The 17,688-nt window shown below is 45.9% G+C and overlaps 1 protein-coding gene across 1 annotated transcript in view; it reads right to left on the bottom strand.

Annotated features, from left to right (window-relative positions):
• LOC139395378 (GDNF family receptor alpha-4-like) overlaps positions 1–17,688 on the bottom strand; it is an 85,172-nt gene that overhangs the window by 27,022 nt on the left and 40,462 nt on the right. Inside the window, exons 4-5 of the mRNA XM_071142946.1 lie at positions 15,791–16,015; positions 13,766–13,883 (exon numbers count right to left, since the gene is read on the bottom strand). Of these exons, the coding sequence (XP_070999047.1) occupies positions 13,766–13,883; positions 15,791–16,015 (343 nt within the window). The remainder of the gene's footprint in view (positions 1–13,765; positions 13,884–15,790; positions 16,016–17,688) is intronic.

Raw genomic sequence — 17,688 nt, 5'->3', positions numbered from 1 at the left:
ACGCAGCCCGACCATCTTCCCCTGCATAATTGAGACGCAGCCCTACCATCTTCCCCTGCAGATTGAGACGCAGACCTACCATCTTCCCCTGCAGATTGAGACGCAGCCCGATCATCTTCGACCCCAGATTGAGTTGCAGCCCTACCAGCCCTGCCATTATCCCCCACAGATTGAGATGCTGCCCTTCCAGCCCTACCATCTTCCCCTGCAGATTGAGACACAGCCCTCCCATCTTCTACCCCAGATTTAGACACAGCCCTACCACCTTCTACCCCAGATTGAGATGCAGCCCTACCATCTTCTACCCCATATTGAGACACAGCCCTACCATCTTCCCCTGCAGATTGAGTCACAGCCCTACCATCTTCTACTCCAGATTGAGACGCATCCCTATCATCTTCTACCCCAGTTTGAGTTACAGCCCTTCCAGCCCTACCATCTTCCCTGCAGATTGAGATGCAGCCCTACCAGCCCTACCATCTTCTAACCCAGATTGAGAAGCAGCCCTACCATCTTCCCCTGCAGATTGAGAGGCAGCCCTACCATCTTCCCCTGCAGATTGAGATTCAGCCCTACCATCTTCTACCCCAGATTGAGACACAGCCCACCATCTTCTACCCCATATTGAGATGCAGCCCTATCATCATCCCCTGCAGATTGAGACGCTGCCCTACCATCTTCCCCGCAGATTGAGACGCAGCCCTACCATCTTCCCCTGCAGATTGAGACGCAAGCCTACCATCTTCCCCTGCAGATTGAGACGCAGCCCTACCATCTTCCCCTGCAGATTGAGACGCAGCCCGACCATCTTCCCCCTCAGATTGAGACACAGCCCTACCATCTTCTACCCCAGATTGAGACACAGCCCTCCCATCTTCTACCCCAGATTGAGACACAGCCCTACCACCTTCTACCCCAGATTGAGATGCAGCCCTCCCATCTTCTACCCCAAATTGAGACACAGCCCTACCATCTGTTACCCCAGATTGAGATGCAGCCCTACCATCTTCCCCTGCAGATTGAGACACATCAATACCATCTTCTACTCCAGATTGAGACGCAGCCCTATCATCTTCCACCCCAGATTGAGACACAGCCCTACCATCTTCCACCCCATATTGAGACGCAGCCCTACCATCTTCTAACCAGATTGAGACGCAGCCCTACCATCTTCCACCCCAAATTGAGACGCAGCACTACCATCTTCTACCTCCAGATTGAGACGCAGCCCTACCATCTTCCCCCGCAGATTGAGACGCAGCCCTACCATCTTCTACCCCAGATTGAGACGCAGCCCTAACATCTTTTATCCAGATTGACACGCAGCCCTACCATCTTCCACCCCAAATTGAGACGCAGCCCTACCATCTTCTTAATCAGATTGAGACGCAGCCCTACCATCTTCTATTCAGATTGAGACGCAGCCCTACCATCTTCCCCTGCAGATTGAGACGCTGCCCTACCATCTTCCCCGCAGATTGAGACGCAGCCCTACCATCTTCCCCTGCAGATTGAGACGCAGCCCTACCATCTTCCCCTGCAGATTGAGACGCAGCCCTACCAACTTCCCCTGCAGATTGAGACGCAGCCCTACCATCTTCTACTCCAGATTGAGGCACAGCCCTACCATCTTCCACCCCAGATTGAGATGCAGCCTTCCATCTTCCCCTGCAGATTGAGTCACAGCCCTACCATCTTCTATCCAGATTGAGACGCAGCCCTACCATCTTCTACCCCAGATTGAGATGCAGCCCTACCATTTTCCCTGCAGAATGAGATGCAGCCCTTCCAACCCTACCATCTTCCCCTGCAGATTGAGATGCAGCCCTACGATCTTCCCCTGCAAATTGAGACACAGCCCTACCACCCCTACCATCTTCCCCTTGCAGATTGAGACACAGCCCTACAACCCCTACCATCTTCCCCTTGCAGATTGAGATAAAGCCTACCATCTTCCCCTGCAGATTGAGTCACAGCCCTACCATCTTCTATCCCAGATTGAGAGTCAGCCCTACCATCTTCTACCCCAGAATGAGATGCAGCCCTTCCAACCCTACCATCTTCCCCTGCAGATTGAGATGCAGCCCTACCATCTTCCCCTGCAAATTGAGACACAGCCCTACCACCCCTACCATCTTCCCCTTGCATATTGAGACACAGCCCTACCAACCCTACCATCTTCTACTCATATTGAGACGCAGCCCTACCATCTTCTACTCCAGATTGAGACACAGCCCTACCATCTTCCACCGTCAGATTGAGACGCAGCCCTACCATCTTCTTCCCAGATTGAGATGCAGCCCTACCATCTTCTACTCCAGATTGAGGCACAGCCCTACCATCTTCTACTCCAAATTGAGACACAGCCCTCCCATCTTCTAACTCAGATTGAGACGCAGCCCTACCATCTTCTACCCCAGATTGAGACGCAGCCCTGCCATCTTCTACCCCAGATTGAGACGCAGCCCTACCATCTTCTACCCCAGATTGAGACGCAGCCCTACCATTTTCTATGCCAGATTGAGATGCAGCCCTACCAGCCTACCATTTTCCCCCGCATATTGAGATGCAGCCCTACCATTTTCCCCCGCAGATTGAAATGCAGCCCTTCCATCTTCCCCTGCAGATTGAGACGCAGCCCTACCATTTTCCACCACAGGTTGAGATGCATCCCTACCATCTTCCACCCCATATTGTGAAGCAGCCCTACCATCTTCTACCCAGGATTGAGACACAGCCCTACCATATTCTTACCATTTTGAGACGCAGCCCTACCATCTTCTACCCCAGATTGAGACGCAGCCCTGCCATCTTCTACCCCAGATTGAGACGCAGCCCTACCATCTTCTACCCAGGATTGAGACACAGCCCTACCATATTCTTACCATTTTGAGACGCAGCCCTACCATCTTCTACCCCAGATTGAGACGCAGCCCTACCATCTTCCACCCCATATTGAGATGCAGCCCTACCATATTCTACCCCAGATTGAGACACAGCCCTACCAGCTTCTACTCCAGATTGAGACGCAGCCCTAACATCTTCTACCTCAGATTGAGACACAGCCCTACCATCTTCTACTCCATATTGAGACGCAGCCCTACCATCTTCTACCCCAGATTGAGACGCAGCCCTACCATCTTCTACCCATGCAGATTGAGACGCAGCCCTACCATCTTCTACTCCAGATTGAGACGCAGCCCTACTATCTTCTACTCCAGATTGAGATGCAGCCCTACCATCTTCTATCCCAGATTGAGACGCAGCCCTACCATCTTCTACCCCAGATTGAGATGCAGCCCTACCATTTTCTACCCCAGGTTAAGATGCAGCCCTACCAGCCCTACCATCTTCCCCTGCAGTTTGAGATGCAGCCCTACCATCTTCCCCTGCAAATTGAGACACAGCCCTACCACCCCTACCATCTTCCCCTGCAGATTGAGACACAGCCCTACCACCCCTACCATCTTCCCCTGCAAATTGAGACACAGCCCTACCACCCCTACCATCTTCACCTGCAGATTGAGACGCAGCCCTACCAGCCCTACCATCTTCTACTCAGATTGAGACACAGCCCTTCCAGCCCTACCATCTTCTATCCAGATTGAGACGCAGCCCTACCATCTTCCCCTGCAGATTGAGACGCTGCCCTACCATCTTCCCCGCAGATTGAGACGCAGCCCTACCATCTTCCCTGCAGATTGAGACGCAGCCCGACCATCTTCCCCTGCATAATTGAGACGCAGCCCTACCATTTTCACTGCAGATTGAGACACAGCCCTACCATCTTCCCCTGCAGATTGAGACACAGCCCTACTACCCTAACGTCTTCCCCTGAAGATTGAGACACAGCCCTTCCAGCCCTACAATCTTCCCCTGCAGATTGAGACGCAGCACTACCATCTTCCTCTGAAGATTGAGACACAGCCCTACCAGCCCTACCATCTTCCCCTGCAGATTGAGATGCAGCCCTTCCAGACCTACCATCTTCTACTCCAGATTGAGGCACAGCCCTACCATCTTCTACTCCAGATTGAGATGCAGCCCTACCATCTTCTACCCCAGATTGAGACACAGCCCTACCATCTTCTACTCCAGATTGAGACACAGCCCTACCATCTTCTACTCCAGATTGAGACACAGCCCTACCAACCTACCATCTTCCCCTGCAGATTGAGACACAGCCCTACCACCCTACCATCTTCCCCTGCAGATTGAGACACAGCCCTACCAGCCCTACCATCTTCCCCTGCAGATTGAGACACAGCCCTACCAGCCCTACCATCCTCCTCTGCAGATTGAGACACAGCCCTACCAGCCCTACCATCTTCCCCTGCAGATTGAGACTCAGCCCTACCATCTTCCCCTGCAGATTGAGACACAGCCCTACCAGCCCAACCATCTTCCCCCGCAGATTGAGACACAGCCCTACCAGCCCTACCATCTTCCTCTGCAGATTGAGACACAGCCCTACCATCTTCTCCTGCAGATTGAGAAGCAGCCCTACCATCTTCCCCTGCAGATTGAGACACAGCCCTACCATCTTCGCCTGCAGATTGAGACACAGCCCTACCATCTTCCCCTGCAGATTGAGACACAGCCCTACAATCTTCCCCTGCAGATTGAGACGCAGCCCTACCATCTTCCCCTGCAGATTGAGACACAGCCCTACCAGCCCTACCATCTTCGCCTGCAGATTGAGACACAGCCCATGCAAAAATATGAATATTTCTACCTTAAATTGAAAGATTTTTTAATGGGAATTTTTTGCTAATTACATTTCTTGGGGCTCGGACATCGAATCTAGGTCATATTTTCCAACTGGAGTAAGATTGGCGACCTGCACACTGAGGAGCCCAGGGCCTTTGGGCCCTTCAGCCCTCTAACCCAGGGCCTTTGGTCCCTTCATCCCTCTAACCCAGGGACTTTGGTCCATTCATCCCTCTAACCCAGGGACTTTGGTCCATTCATCCTTCTAACCGCGGGCTTTTAGTCCATTCATCCCTCTAGAACAGGGCCGTTGGTCCCTTCATCCCTCTAGAACAGGGCCTTTGGTACCTTCATCCCTCTAGAACAGGGCTGTTGGTCCCTTCATACCTCTAGAACAGGGCCTTTGGTCCCTTCATCCCTCTAACCCAGGGCCTTTGGTCCCTTCATCCCTCTAACCCAGGGCCTTTGGTCCCTTCATCCCTCTAGAACAGGGCCGTTGGTCCCTTCATCCCTCTAGAACAGGGCCATTGGTCCCTTCATCCCTCTAGAACAGGGCCTTTGGTCCCTTCATCCCTCTAACCCAGGGCCTTTGGTCCCTTCATCCCTCTAGAACAGGGCCTTTGGTCCCTTCATCCCTCTAACCCAGGGCCTTTGGTCCCTTCATCCCTCTAGAACAGGGCCTTTGGTCCCTTCATCCCTCTAGAACAGGGCCTTTGGTTCCTTCATCCCTCTAGAACAGGGCCTTTGGTCCCTTCATCCCTCTAGAACAGGGCCTTTGGTCCCTTCATCCCTCTAGAACAGGGCCTTTGGTCACTTCATCCCTCTAGAACAGGGCCTTTGGTCCCTTCATCCCTCTAGAACAGGGCCTTTGGTCCCTTCATCCCTCTAGAAAAGGGCTTTTTGTCCATTCATTCCTTTAACCCAGGGCCTTTGGTTCCTTCATCCCTCTAGAACAGGGCCTTTGGTCCCAACATCCCTCTAGAACAGCGCCTTTGGTCCCTTCATCCCTCTAGAACAGGGCCTTTGGTCCATTCATCCCTCTAGAACAGGGCCTTTGGTCCCTTCATCCCTCTAACCCAGAGCCTTTAGTCCCTTCATCCCTCTAACCCAGAGCCTTTGGTCCCTTCATCCCTCTAACCCAGGGCCTTTGGTCCCTTCATCCCTCTAGAACAGGGCCTTTGGTCCCTTCATCCCTCTAACCCAGGGCCTTTGGTCCATTCATCCCTCTAGAACAGGGCCTTTGGTCCCTTCATCCCTCTAGAACAGGGCCTTTGGTCCATTCATCCCTCTAGAACAGGGCCTTTGGTCCCTTCATCCCTCTAACCCAGAGCCTTTGGTCCCTTCATCCCTCTAACCCAGAGCCTTTGGTCCCTTCATCCCTCTAACCCAGGGCCTTTGGTCCCTTCATCCCTCTAGAACAGGGCATTTGGTCCCTTCATCCCTCTAGAACAGCGCCTTTGGTCCCTTCATCCCTCTAGAACAGGGCCTTTGGTCCCTTCATCCCTCTAGAACAGGGCCTTTGGTCCCTTCATCCCTCTAGAACAGGGCCTTTGGTCCCTTCATCCCTCTAACCCAGGGCTTTTGGTCCCTTCATCCCTCTAGAACAGGGCCTTTGGTCCCTTCATCCCTCTAGAACAGGGCCTTTGGTCCCTTCATTCCTCTAGAACAGCGCCTTTGGTCCCTTCATCCCTCTAACCCAGGGCCTTTGGTCCCTTCATCCCTCTAACCCAGAGCCTTTGGTCCCTTCATCCCTCTAACCCAGGGCCATTGGTCCCTTCATCCCTCTAACCCAGAGCCTTTGGTCCCTTCATCCCTCTAACCCAGGGTCTTTGGTCCCTTCATCCCTCTAGAACAGGGCTTTTTGTCCATTCATTCCTCTAACCCAGGGCCTTTGGTTCCTTCATCCCTCTAACCCAGGGCCTTTGGTCCCTTCATCCCTCTAGAACAGGGCCTTTGGTCCCTTCATCCCTCTAACCCAGGGCCTTTGGTCCCTTCATCCCTCTAGAACAGGGCCTTTGGTCCCTTCATCCCTCTAGAACAGGGCCGTTGGTCCCTTCATCCCTCTAACCCAGGGCCTTTGGTCCCTTCATCCCTCTAACCCAGAGCTTTTGGTCCCTTCATCCCTCTAACCCAGGGCCTTTGGTCCCTTCATCCCTCTAACCCAGAGCCTTTGGTCCCTTCATCCCTCTAACCCAGGGCCTTTGGTCCCTTCATCCCTCTAGAACAGGGCTTTTTGTCCATTCATTCCTCTAACCCAGGGCCTTTGGTTCCTCCATCCCTCTAACCCAGGGCCTTTGGTCCCTTCATCCCTCTAGAACAGGGCCTTTGGTCCCTTCATCCCTCTAATCCAGGGCCTTTGGTCCCTTCATCCCTCTAGAACAGGGCCTTTGGTCCCTTCATCCCTCTAGAACAGGGCCGTTGGTCCCTTCATCCCTCCAACCCAGGGCCTTTGGTCCCTTCATCCCTCTAACCCAGGGCCTTTGGTCCCTTCATCCCTCTAGAACAGGGTCTTTGGTCCCTTCATCCCTCTAGAACAGGGCCTTTGGTCTCTTCATCCCTCTAACACAGGGCTTTTAGTCTATTCATCCCTCTAACCCAGGGCCTTTGGGCCATTCATCCCTCTAGAACGTGCAGAATAATACACACACACACGTGCACACAGTGGTCTGGGGCAGCAGAGTAATGCCTGATCGACACACACAGTGGCCTGGCGCAGCAGAGTAATGCCTGATCGATCGGCGTGACGTATAACTTTTTTCTTCCTGGCATCTGAAGAGGTACTAGATTAAACACTGGAGCCTATGTTCTTTCAGAGGAGAGAGAGAAAGAGAGAGAGGAGAGAGACTGTGTTGCTGTCAGAGGAGAGAGAGAAAGAAAGAAAGAAAGAAAGAGAGAGACTGTGTTGCTTGTCAGAGGAGAGAGAGAAAGAGAGAGAGGAGAGAGACTGTGTTGCTGTCAGAGGAGAGAGAGAAAGAGAGAGAGAGGAGAGAGACTGTTCTGTCAGAGGAGAGAGAGAGAGAGAGAGACTTGTGTTTCTGTCAGAGGAGAGAGAGAGAGAAAGAGAGAGAGGTTTGTGTTTCTGTCAGAGGAGAGAGAATTGACCTATCCAGCTAACATATCACATTTAAATTCTGTTATAAAACCTAAGACAAATAAGAACAATGAAAAATGGTTTGATGAAGAATGTAAAAACCTCAGAAGGAAATCTATCCAACCAAAAACACAGAGACCCATAAAAGCTGAGCCTACTCCTTTACTATGGTGAATCACTAAAACAGAAATACACTAGGGAAAAAAGAAGGAACAGCACGACAGAAAACAGTTGATCCATAGAATCAATTAATTTCTGGGAAAATTGGAAAACACAAAACAAACAACACGAAGAGTTCTCTTCTCCAACCTTTTGGACATGTAACAAAGAACCAAGAGAAAAAACAAGTACATGATCATTTACAAACCTTAGAATCAACTATTAAAGACTACCAGAACACAGCGGACTATCCAATTACATCAGATGAACTACAGGACAAAATACAAACCCTCCAACCCAAAAAGGCTTGTGGTGTTGATGGTCCTAAATGAAATTATAAAATACACAGACCACAAATTCAAAATAGGCTATTCTTAAACTCTTCCACATTATCCTTAGTTCTGGCATCTTCCCCAATATTTGGAACCAAGGACTGATCACCCCAATCCACAAAAGTGGAGACAAATTTCACCCCAATAACTATCGTGGGATATGTGTCAACAGTAACCTTGGGAAAATCCTCTGCATTATCATTAACAGCAGACTCATACAATTCCTCAGTTAGAACAATGTACTGAGCCAAAGTCAATCGGGCTTTTATACCAAATGACTTTACGACAGACCACCAATACACCCTGCACACCCTAAATGACAAACACACCAACCAAAACAAAGGCAAAGTCTTCTCGTGCTTTGTTGATTTCAAAAAAGCTTTAGACTCAATTTGGCATGAGGGTCTGCTATACATATTGATGGAAAGTGGTGTTAGGGGGAAAACATATAACATTATATACCTGTACTTTGGCCTAAACATCAGCGCCACAGGTAACTTCCACAAAGCTGTGAACAATCTGGTAGAAGGCCCTTCTTGCCTTGTCTCTGCCATCAAAAGGAACATAAAATTTGACATACCAATTAGGATCTGGCTAAAAAAATACTTGAATCAGTTATAGAACCCATTGCCCTTTATGATTGTGAGGTCTGGGGTCCGCACACCAACCAAGAATGGGACAATAACCCAAATGAGACTCTGCATGTAGAATTCTGCTAAAATATACTTATTGTACAATGCAAACAAACAAACAATGCAGAGCAGAATTTTACCCGAAAATCCAGGAAAGAGCCGTTAAATTCTACAACCACCTAAAAGGAAGCGATTCCCAAACCTTCTATAACAAAGCCATCACCTACAGAGAGATGAACCTGGAGAAGAGCCCCCTAAGCAAGTTGGTCCTGGGGCTCTGTTCGCAAACACAAACAGACTTCACAGAGCCCCAGGACAGCAACACAATTAGACCCAACCAAATTATAAGAACGCTAAAAACTATTTTATACACTGGAAAGAATCAACAAAAAAACAGAGCAAACTAGAATGCTATTTGGCCCTAAACAGAGAGTACACAGTGGCAGAATACCTGACCCCTGTGATTGACCCAAACTTAAAGAAAGCTTTGACTATGTACAGACTCAGTGAGCAGAGCCTTGCTATTGAGAAAGGCCGCCGTAGACAGACCTGGCTCTCAAGAGAAGACAGGCTATGTGCTCACTGCCCACAAAATGAGGTGGAAACGGAGCTGCCCTTCCTAACCTCCTGCCCAATGTATGACCATATTAGAGAGACATATTTCCCTCAGATTACACAAATCCACAAAGAATTTGAAAATAAACCCAATTTTGATAAACTCCCATATCTATTGGGCAAAATATTGTAGTGTGCATCACAGCAGCAAGATTTGTGGCCCATTGCCACAAGAAAAGGGCAACCAATGAATACAACATTGTAAATGCAACCTACAAGAAAAAGTATGTGAACCCTTTTTGAATTACCTGGATTTCTGCATAAATTGGTCAAATTTGATCTGGTCACGATAGACAAACACAGTGTGCTTAAACTAATAACACGCAAAATATTGTATTTTTCTTATCTATATTGAATACATAATTTTAATATTCACAGTGTAGGTTGGAAAAAGTATGTGATCCCCCTAGGCTAATGACTTTTCCAAAAAGCTAATTGGAGTCAGGAGTCAGCTAACCTGCAGTCCAATCAATGAGATGAGATTGGAGATTAGAGCCTGAAATATAAAAAACACTCACAAAATTTGAGTTTGATGTGAACCATGCCTCGAACAAGAGATCTCAGAAGACCAAAGATTAAGAATTGTTGACTTGCATAAAGCTTAAAAGGGTTACAAAAGTATCTCTAAAAGCCTTGATGTAAGGTAAGGCAAACTGTCTATGAATGGAGAAAGTTAATTTATAGCTACTCTCTCTAGGAGTGGCCGTCCTGTAAAGATGACTGTAAGAGCACAGCACATAATGCTCAATGAGTTTAAGAAGAATTCTAGAGTGTCAGCTAAAGACTTACAGAAATCTCTGGAACATGCTAACATCTCTGTTGATGAGTCTACGATACGTAAAAACACCAAACAAGAATGGTGTTCATGGGAGGACACCACGGAAGAAGCCACTGCTGTCCAAAAAAAAACATTGCTGCACGTCTGAAGTTCGCAAAAGAGCCCCTGGATGTTCCACAGCGCTACTGACAAAATATTATGTGGACAGATGAAACTAAAGATCAGTTGTTTGGAAGGTACACACAATAATATGTGTGGAGAACAAAATGCACAGCACAGAACACCAAAACCAACTGTAAAGTATGGTGGAGGGAGCATCATGGTTTGGGGCTGCTCTGCTGCCTCAGGGCCTGGACAGTGTCGTGTCTTTGGCTATGCCGGATTAAGTGATATGACATGCTATTCCATAAAATAATTTCCCCGTAATTAATATTACCTGATTGAGATAATCCTGTAAATGAAATTATCTAGAGAGTGGAGCACCACAAAATAATATTTATAGAGCTATTATCTTCCGAATAAACTCTTAAATACCTAGTAATATTTTACATCAATAGCAGTCAATATTAATCATCACCTTAATTCAGTCTCATCTGAAAGTTGTAAATTCTTGGTTATCTTCACGAACCCTGGCTAACAATTTGAATCAGCAATACAAAATTGGGTTTAATCATGTATTTACTAAATACCTAACTAATCACACAGAATTACACATACACATAATTAAATCATAACTTGATTACAAATGACGTCATAAAGGAAAACGTCCCTAGTGGGCGGAACAGATATGACAGCTTGTTACACAAAAGAAAAGGGGCTGGGTTTGAGTGAAAGAGCGGGAAGACTGAGGAACAAAGGGTGAAGCTGTGCTATCATAAATACAGTATCTTATGCATTCTAAACTACCGCCCATTTGGAAAAGGAAAATGCAATAAAAATGCAATAAATATTTACTCTGAGCTGCGCTTCAGTAGGTTGGTGGTAGATGGAAGGCCGTGCTGCCAAACAGAGTCCTTTGTCCTTTGAAGAATGTCTCTGGTTGTCAATTGGATACGTTGTAGTAACATCATTGGGTAATAGACGGGATACTCTGTCTGTTCCTTCCTAACATGCGTTTGCAGCTGCAGTCGCTAACTCAACAGCTAGGAGGTATCACTTCTGTAGTGAATAAGAGTTCAAAGTTCATACCATTCGCAACCAAAGCTCATGCTGATGTTGGCTTCATTCTGAACCATTCTGACATAGGACCTCATCATATCCTCGGAACAGGAAGTTATGTTGTCGTCAAGGGCTTACATAGGAAGGGAGAAGAGGGCGTGTTTGAAAAGTTTTATATCCCATTTCCCTTCACAGAGGCAGGCCACTGAGTGAGCAGCAGCCCTAACTTATGAAAACCCACATTACACATTTTAGAAGCTAAAATCACATTTCATCCCATCACAAATAATTTCATATTCAAACATTTAAATTGAACAACAATCCCATGTGAATCCGATAACTCTGATGTGTAGACTTTCCACTGTAGAGTTTATGTCATATTATCATTGATGAGAATGTCTCAGATGACAACCGAACTGACATCATATTCATGAAGTACCACTGCATATGTTCAATTGGTCGGATTACCAGAATATAGTTAATTTCCCCCTACTTTCTGACGTTCCCAGAATCTCCATGTTAACCAAATGTAACATCAGTAGAGTAGAGGGAGGAAAAAGGGGGGAAGAGGTATTTATGACTGTCATAAATCTATCCCCCAGGCCAACGTCATGACAACAGCTTGCTATCATTGATGGAAAAATCCATTCCCAAGTTTATCAAGACATTTTGCAGGAGAATGTTAGGCTATCTGTCCGCCAATTGAAGTTCAACAGAAGTTGGGTGATGCAACAGGACAACGACCCAAAACACAGAAGTAAATCAACAACATAATTGTTTCAACAGAAAAAAAAATATGCCTTCTGAAGTGGCCTAGTCAGAGTCCTGACCTCAACCCGATTGAGATGCTGACCTCAAGAGACCGGTTCACATCAGACATCCCAAGAATATTGCTGAACTGAAACAGTTTCGTAAAGAGGAATGGTCCAAGATTCCTCCTGACCGTCGTGCAGGTCTGATCCGCAACTACAGAGAAAACGTTTGGTTGAGATGATTGCTGCCAAAGGAGGGTCAACCAGTTATTAAATCCAAGGGGTTCACATACTTTTCCCACAATGCACTGTGAATGTTTACAAGGTGTGTTTAATAAAGAACTCCAGGTATTTCCAGGAAGGGTTCACAAACTTCTTCCCTGTATATTTATCTGTTTATTTATCTTCATACTTCAACTACAACAAAGTCAATAATGTAACATTTGAAATGTCTATATTCTCTAAAAACATTTGTGAGTGTAATGTTTACCAATGTTTCAATTGTTTATTTGCCTTTTGTTTATATTCTATTCTATTTGCTTTGGCAATTTAAACATATGTTTCCAATGCCAATAAAGTATTTTGAATTGAATTGAGAGAGAGGAGACAGACTGTTCTGTCAGAGGAGAGAGAGAGGGAGAGAGAAAGAGACAGAGAGAGGAGACAGACTGTTCTGTCAGAGGAGAGAGAGAGGGAGAGAGAAAGAGACAGAGAAAGGAGAGAGACTGTTCTGTCAGAGGAGAGAGAGAGAGAGACAGGGAGAGAGACAGGGAGAGAGAGAGACAGAGAGAGAAGAGAGAGAGACAGGGAGAGAGGGAGAGAGAGAGAGAGACAGGGAGAGAGACAGGGAGAGGGACAGGGAGAGGGACAGGGAGAAGGAGAGACAGGGAGAGAGAGAGACAGGGAGAGACAGGGAGAGAGACAGGGAGAAGGAGAGACAGGGAGAGAGAGAGACAGGGAGAGACAGGGAGAGAGACAGGGAGAGAGACAGGGAGAGAGACAGAGAGAGAGACAGGGAGAGAGACAGGGAGAGAGACAAACACCATTGGGATATTTATGAGAGATTTGTACATTGTTACAACACTGTGTAAAATATTATATATATATAATATGACATTTGTAATGTCTTTATTGTTTTGAAACTTCTGTATTTGTAATGTTTACTGTTCATTTTTATTGTTTATTTCACTTTTGTATATTATCTACCTCACTTGCTTTGGCAATGTTTCCCATGCCAATAAAGCCCCTTGGATTGAATTGAATTGAGAGAGACAGAGAGAGGGGGACAGAGAGACAGAGAGAGACAGAGAGAGGGAGACAGAGAGAGGGAGAGAGACAGAGAGAGGGAGACAGAGAGAGGAAAGAGAGAGAAATAGAGACAGAGACACACATAATAATATTATTATCATTATTATATTACCTACAAACAAATAAACACACACAGACACAAACACACAGACATAAACAAAGACACACACACACACACACACACACACACACTCAGACACACACCCACAGACACCCACAACCACCCCTACCTGCAGACGTAGTCAGCCCTGCAGAGTCGCAGTGCAGCCAGACAGTTGGGTTTGTCTTTGTCTTCATAGGAGCAGGCTGGTACGATGGTCTGTCTCCGTCTCTCAGTGCACGCCGTGTCTGGACAGTACAGGGTTATGTTTAAACTCTCTCTCTCTTTTCTGAGCACCCGTTTCATCACATATATACACTACATAACCAAAAGTATGTGGACACCTGCTCGTTGAACATCTCATTCCAAAATCATGGGCATTAAAATGGAGTTGGGCCTTCTGGGAAGGCTTTCCACTAGATGTTGGAACGTGGTTGCTATAACAGCCTCCACTCTTCTGGGAAGGCTTTCCACTAGTTGTTGGAACATTGTTGCTATAACAGCCTCCACTCTTCTGGGAAGGCTTTCCACTAGTTGTTGGAACATTGTTGCTATAACAGCCTCCACTCTTCTGGGAAGGCGTTCCACTAGATGTTGGAACATTGCTGCTATAACAGCCTCCACTCTTCTGGGAAGGATTTCCACTAGATGTTGGAACATTGCTGCTATAACAGCCTCCACTCTTCTGGGAAGGCTTTCCACTAGATGTTGGAACATTGTTGCGTTGGGGGGATGATGATAGTAGCCATTTGATTACCTTTTCAGGATTACCTGTAGCTTAGCATCTGCGTCATCTGACCACTTCTTAATTGACATGGGTGCTTCCTGCTTTAGTTTATTCTTATAAGCAGGAATCACGAGGATAGAATTATGGTCAGATTTGCCAAATGGAGGGCGAGGGAGAGCTTTGTACGCGTCTCTGTGTGTGGAGTAAAGGTGCTCTAGAGTTTTTTTTATCCCCTTTTTGCACATTTAACATGCTGGTAGAAATTATTATTACATTTAAGTTTCCTGCATTAAAGTCCCCGGCCACTAGGAGCGCCGCCTCTGGATGAGAGTTTTCCTGTTTGCTTACGGCCTTATACAGCTCATTGAGTGAAGTCTTAGTGCCAGCATTGGTTTGTGGTGGTAGATAGACGGCTACGAGTAATAAAATACAGAGGAAAACTCTCTTGGTAAATAGTGTGGTCAGCAGCTTATCATGAGATACTCTACCTCAGGCGAGCAAAACCTTGAGACAGCTGTTGTTTACAAATATACATAGACCCCCCCTCCCTCGTCTTAGTGTGCTGTTCTACCTAGCCGGTGCAGCGTGTATCCCGCTAGCCGAATGTTATCCATGTCGTCATTCAGCCACGATTTGGTGAAACATAAGACATTACAGTCTTTAATGTCCCATTGGTTGGATATTCGTGATCGTAGCCCGTCTATTTTGTTATCCAATGATTGTACGTTGACTAATAGGACTGATGGTAGAGGCAGTTTACCCACTCGCTGTCGGATCCTTACAAGGCTCCCCCCGACCTACGTCCCCGATATCTCTGTCTCTTCTTCATGCAAATGACAGGGATTTGGGCCTTGTCGGGGGTCTGAAGTACGTCCTACTCGTTATTAAAGAAAAAAATCTTTGTCCAATTTGAGGTGAGGAATCGCTGTTCTGATATTCAAAAGCTCTTTTTCGTTCATAAAGAGATGGTGGCAGTAACATAAATAAGTTACAAATTACACAATAAAACACACACAGTAGCACAATTTTCCGTAAAATGGCAGCCATCTCCGCCATTAGCCTGGCTTCCAGTCTGCGTTCCATCCCAAAGGTGTTTGATGGGGTTGAGGTCAGAGCTCTGTGCAGTACTTATTTTACAATACTTATTTTCCCCCATAATTTGCAAATAAATTCATTAAAAATCCTACAATGTGATTTTCTGGATTTTTTTTCTTCTCATTTTGTCTGTCATAGTTGAAGTGTACCTATGATGAAAATTACAGGCCTCTCTTATCTTTTTAAGTGGGAGAACTTGCACAATTGGTGGCTGACTAAATGGCTGACTAAATACCTTTTTGCCCCACTGTATATATATATATATATATATATATATATATATATATATACACACACACACACACATATACACCTGCCACCCCCCTCTCCTACCTGTGCAGGGGCAGAACAGCAGCTGGTGGGTGTAGTCAGGAGGGACCCGGTCGAAGAACTTCCTGAGAGCCTTGTCACACCTGGCTCTGTTACAGGGGCCTGAGCGGGCCGACGGCTGGATGCAGGCCGAGACGTATTCCGTACGGAGCTTCTGACACGTCTCGTCCACGTTACACGCCTTCGCCGCGTCCAGACAACGGTTCACCGTCGCTATGCCAACTGCACCTGTTTGAAGAAAAAAAAAACAAGGAAGGGCAGTTTTAGGGTACCACATGGCTCCCTATTCCCTATGTAGTGCACTACTTCCGAGCAGAACCCTATGGCTTCTAAGGGTACCAGTTGGAATGAAGACGTGCCATTTTTTAAAAATCGTCTTTGTAATTTGAGACATATTAAATTTCAAACAATGATTAATAACAATAATTGCAGGCTGTATCGACAAGCGTCTAAAAATGAAATGAAAAGTATTCATAAGATTCATATTCTAAGTAAAGTTCTAAAGTATTTTAAAATAAAATATATCATCAATAGAACATGATTCAGTAAATAGGAAGCCTGGTCAAATCAATCAAATCAATGTAATATGTTCCATGATTCGTAAACAACTGGCGTAGACTAACCCTTACGGGGCTAGGGTTAGGGTTAGGGTCCCAACATAGTTAAAATTATAAAATATAATGTAAAAATATAAATAATAACACGTGGAATAAATACACAGTGAATAACTAATAACAAAATATCATCAAGGACAACAACCACCCGAGCCACTGCCTGTTCACCCCGCTATCATCCAGAAGGCGAGGTCAGTACAGGTGCATCAAAGCTGGGACCTGAGAGACTGAAAAACAGCTTCTATCTCAAGGCCATCAGACTGTTAAACAGCCACCACTAACATTGAGTGGCTGCTGCCAACACACTGACTCAACTCCAGCCACTTTAATAATGGGAATTGATGTAATAAACATTAGAGGCTGCAGCCTATAGACAGACTAGGAATCACTGGCCACTTTAAGGAGTGGAACACTAGTCACTGTAATAATGTCACTTTAATAATGTTTACACATCTGGCATTACTCATCTCATATATACTGTATTCTATACTATTCTACTGTATCTTAGTCTATGCATTACTCATCTCATATGTATATACTGTATTCTATACAATTCTACTGTATCTTAGTCTATGCATTACTCATCTCATATGTATATACTGTATTCTAAACTATTCTACTGTATCTTAGTCTATGTATATACTGTATTCTATACAATTCTACTGTATCTTAGTCTATGTATTACTCATCTCATATGTAGATACTGTATTCTAAACTATTCTACTGTATCTTAGTCTATACATTACATACTATTCTACTGTATCTTAGTCTATGTATTACTCATCTCATATGTATATACTGTATTCTATACTATTCTACTGTATCTTAGTCCGTTCCGCTCTGACATCGTTCGTCCATATATGTATATAGTCTTAATTGATTCCTACTTAGATTTGTGTGTATTGGGTTTATGTTGTGTAATTTGTTAGAGATTACTTGTTAGATATTACTGCACTGTAGGAGCTAGAAGCACAAGCATTTCGCTACACTCACATTAACATCTGCTAACCATGTGATCAATAACATCTGCTGACCATGTGACCAATACCATCTGCTGACCATGTGACCAATAACATCTGCTAACCATGTGATCAATAACATCTGCTGACCATGTGACCAATACCATCTGCTGACCATGTGACCAATAACATCTGCTGACCATGTGACCAATACCATCTGCTGACCATGTGACCAATAACATCTGCTAACCATGTGATCAATAACATCTGCTGACCATGTGACCAATAACATCTGCTGACCATGTGACCAATAACATCTGCTAACCAT

Source organism: Oncorhynchus clarkii, unplaced genomic scaffold (genome assembly GCF_045791955.1).
Source record: "Oncorhynchus clarkii lewisi isolate Uvic-CL-2024 unplaced genomic scaffold, UVic_Ocla_1.0 unplaced_contig_2969_pilon_pilon, whole genome shotgun sequence".
Classification (NCBI taxonomy): domain Eukaryota; kingdom Metazoa; phylum Chordata; class Actinopteri; order Salmoniformes; family Salmonidae; genus Oncorhynchus; species Oncorhynchus clarkii.
This window is presented reverse-complemented; position numbering and strand designations above follow the sequence as displayed.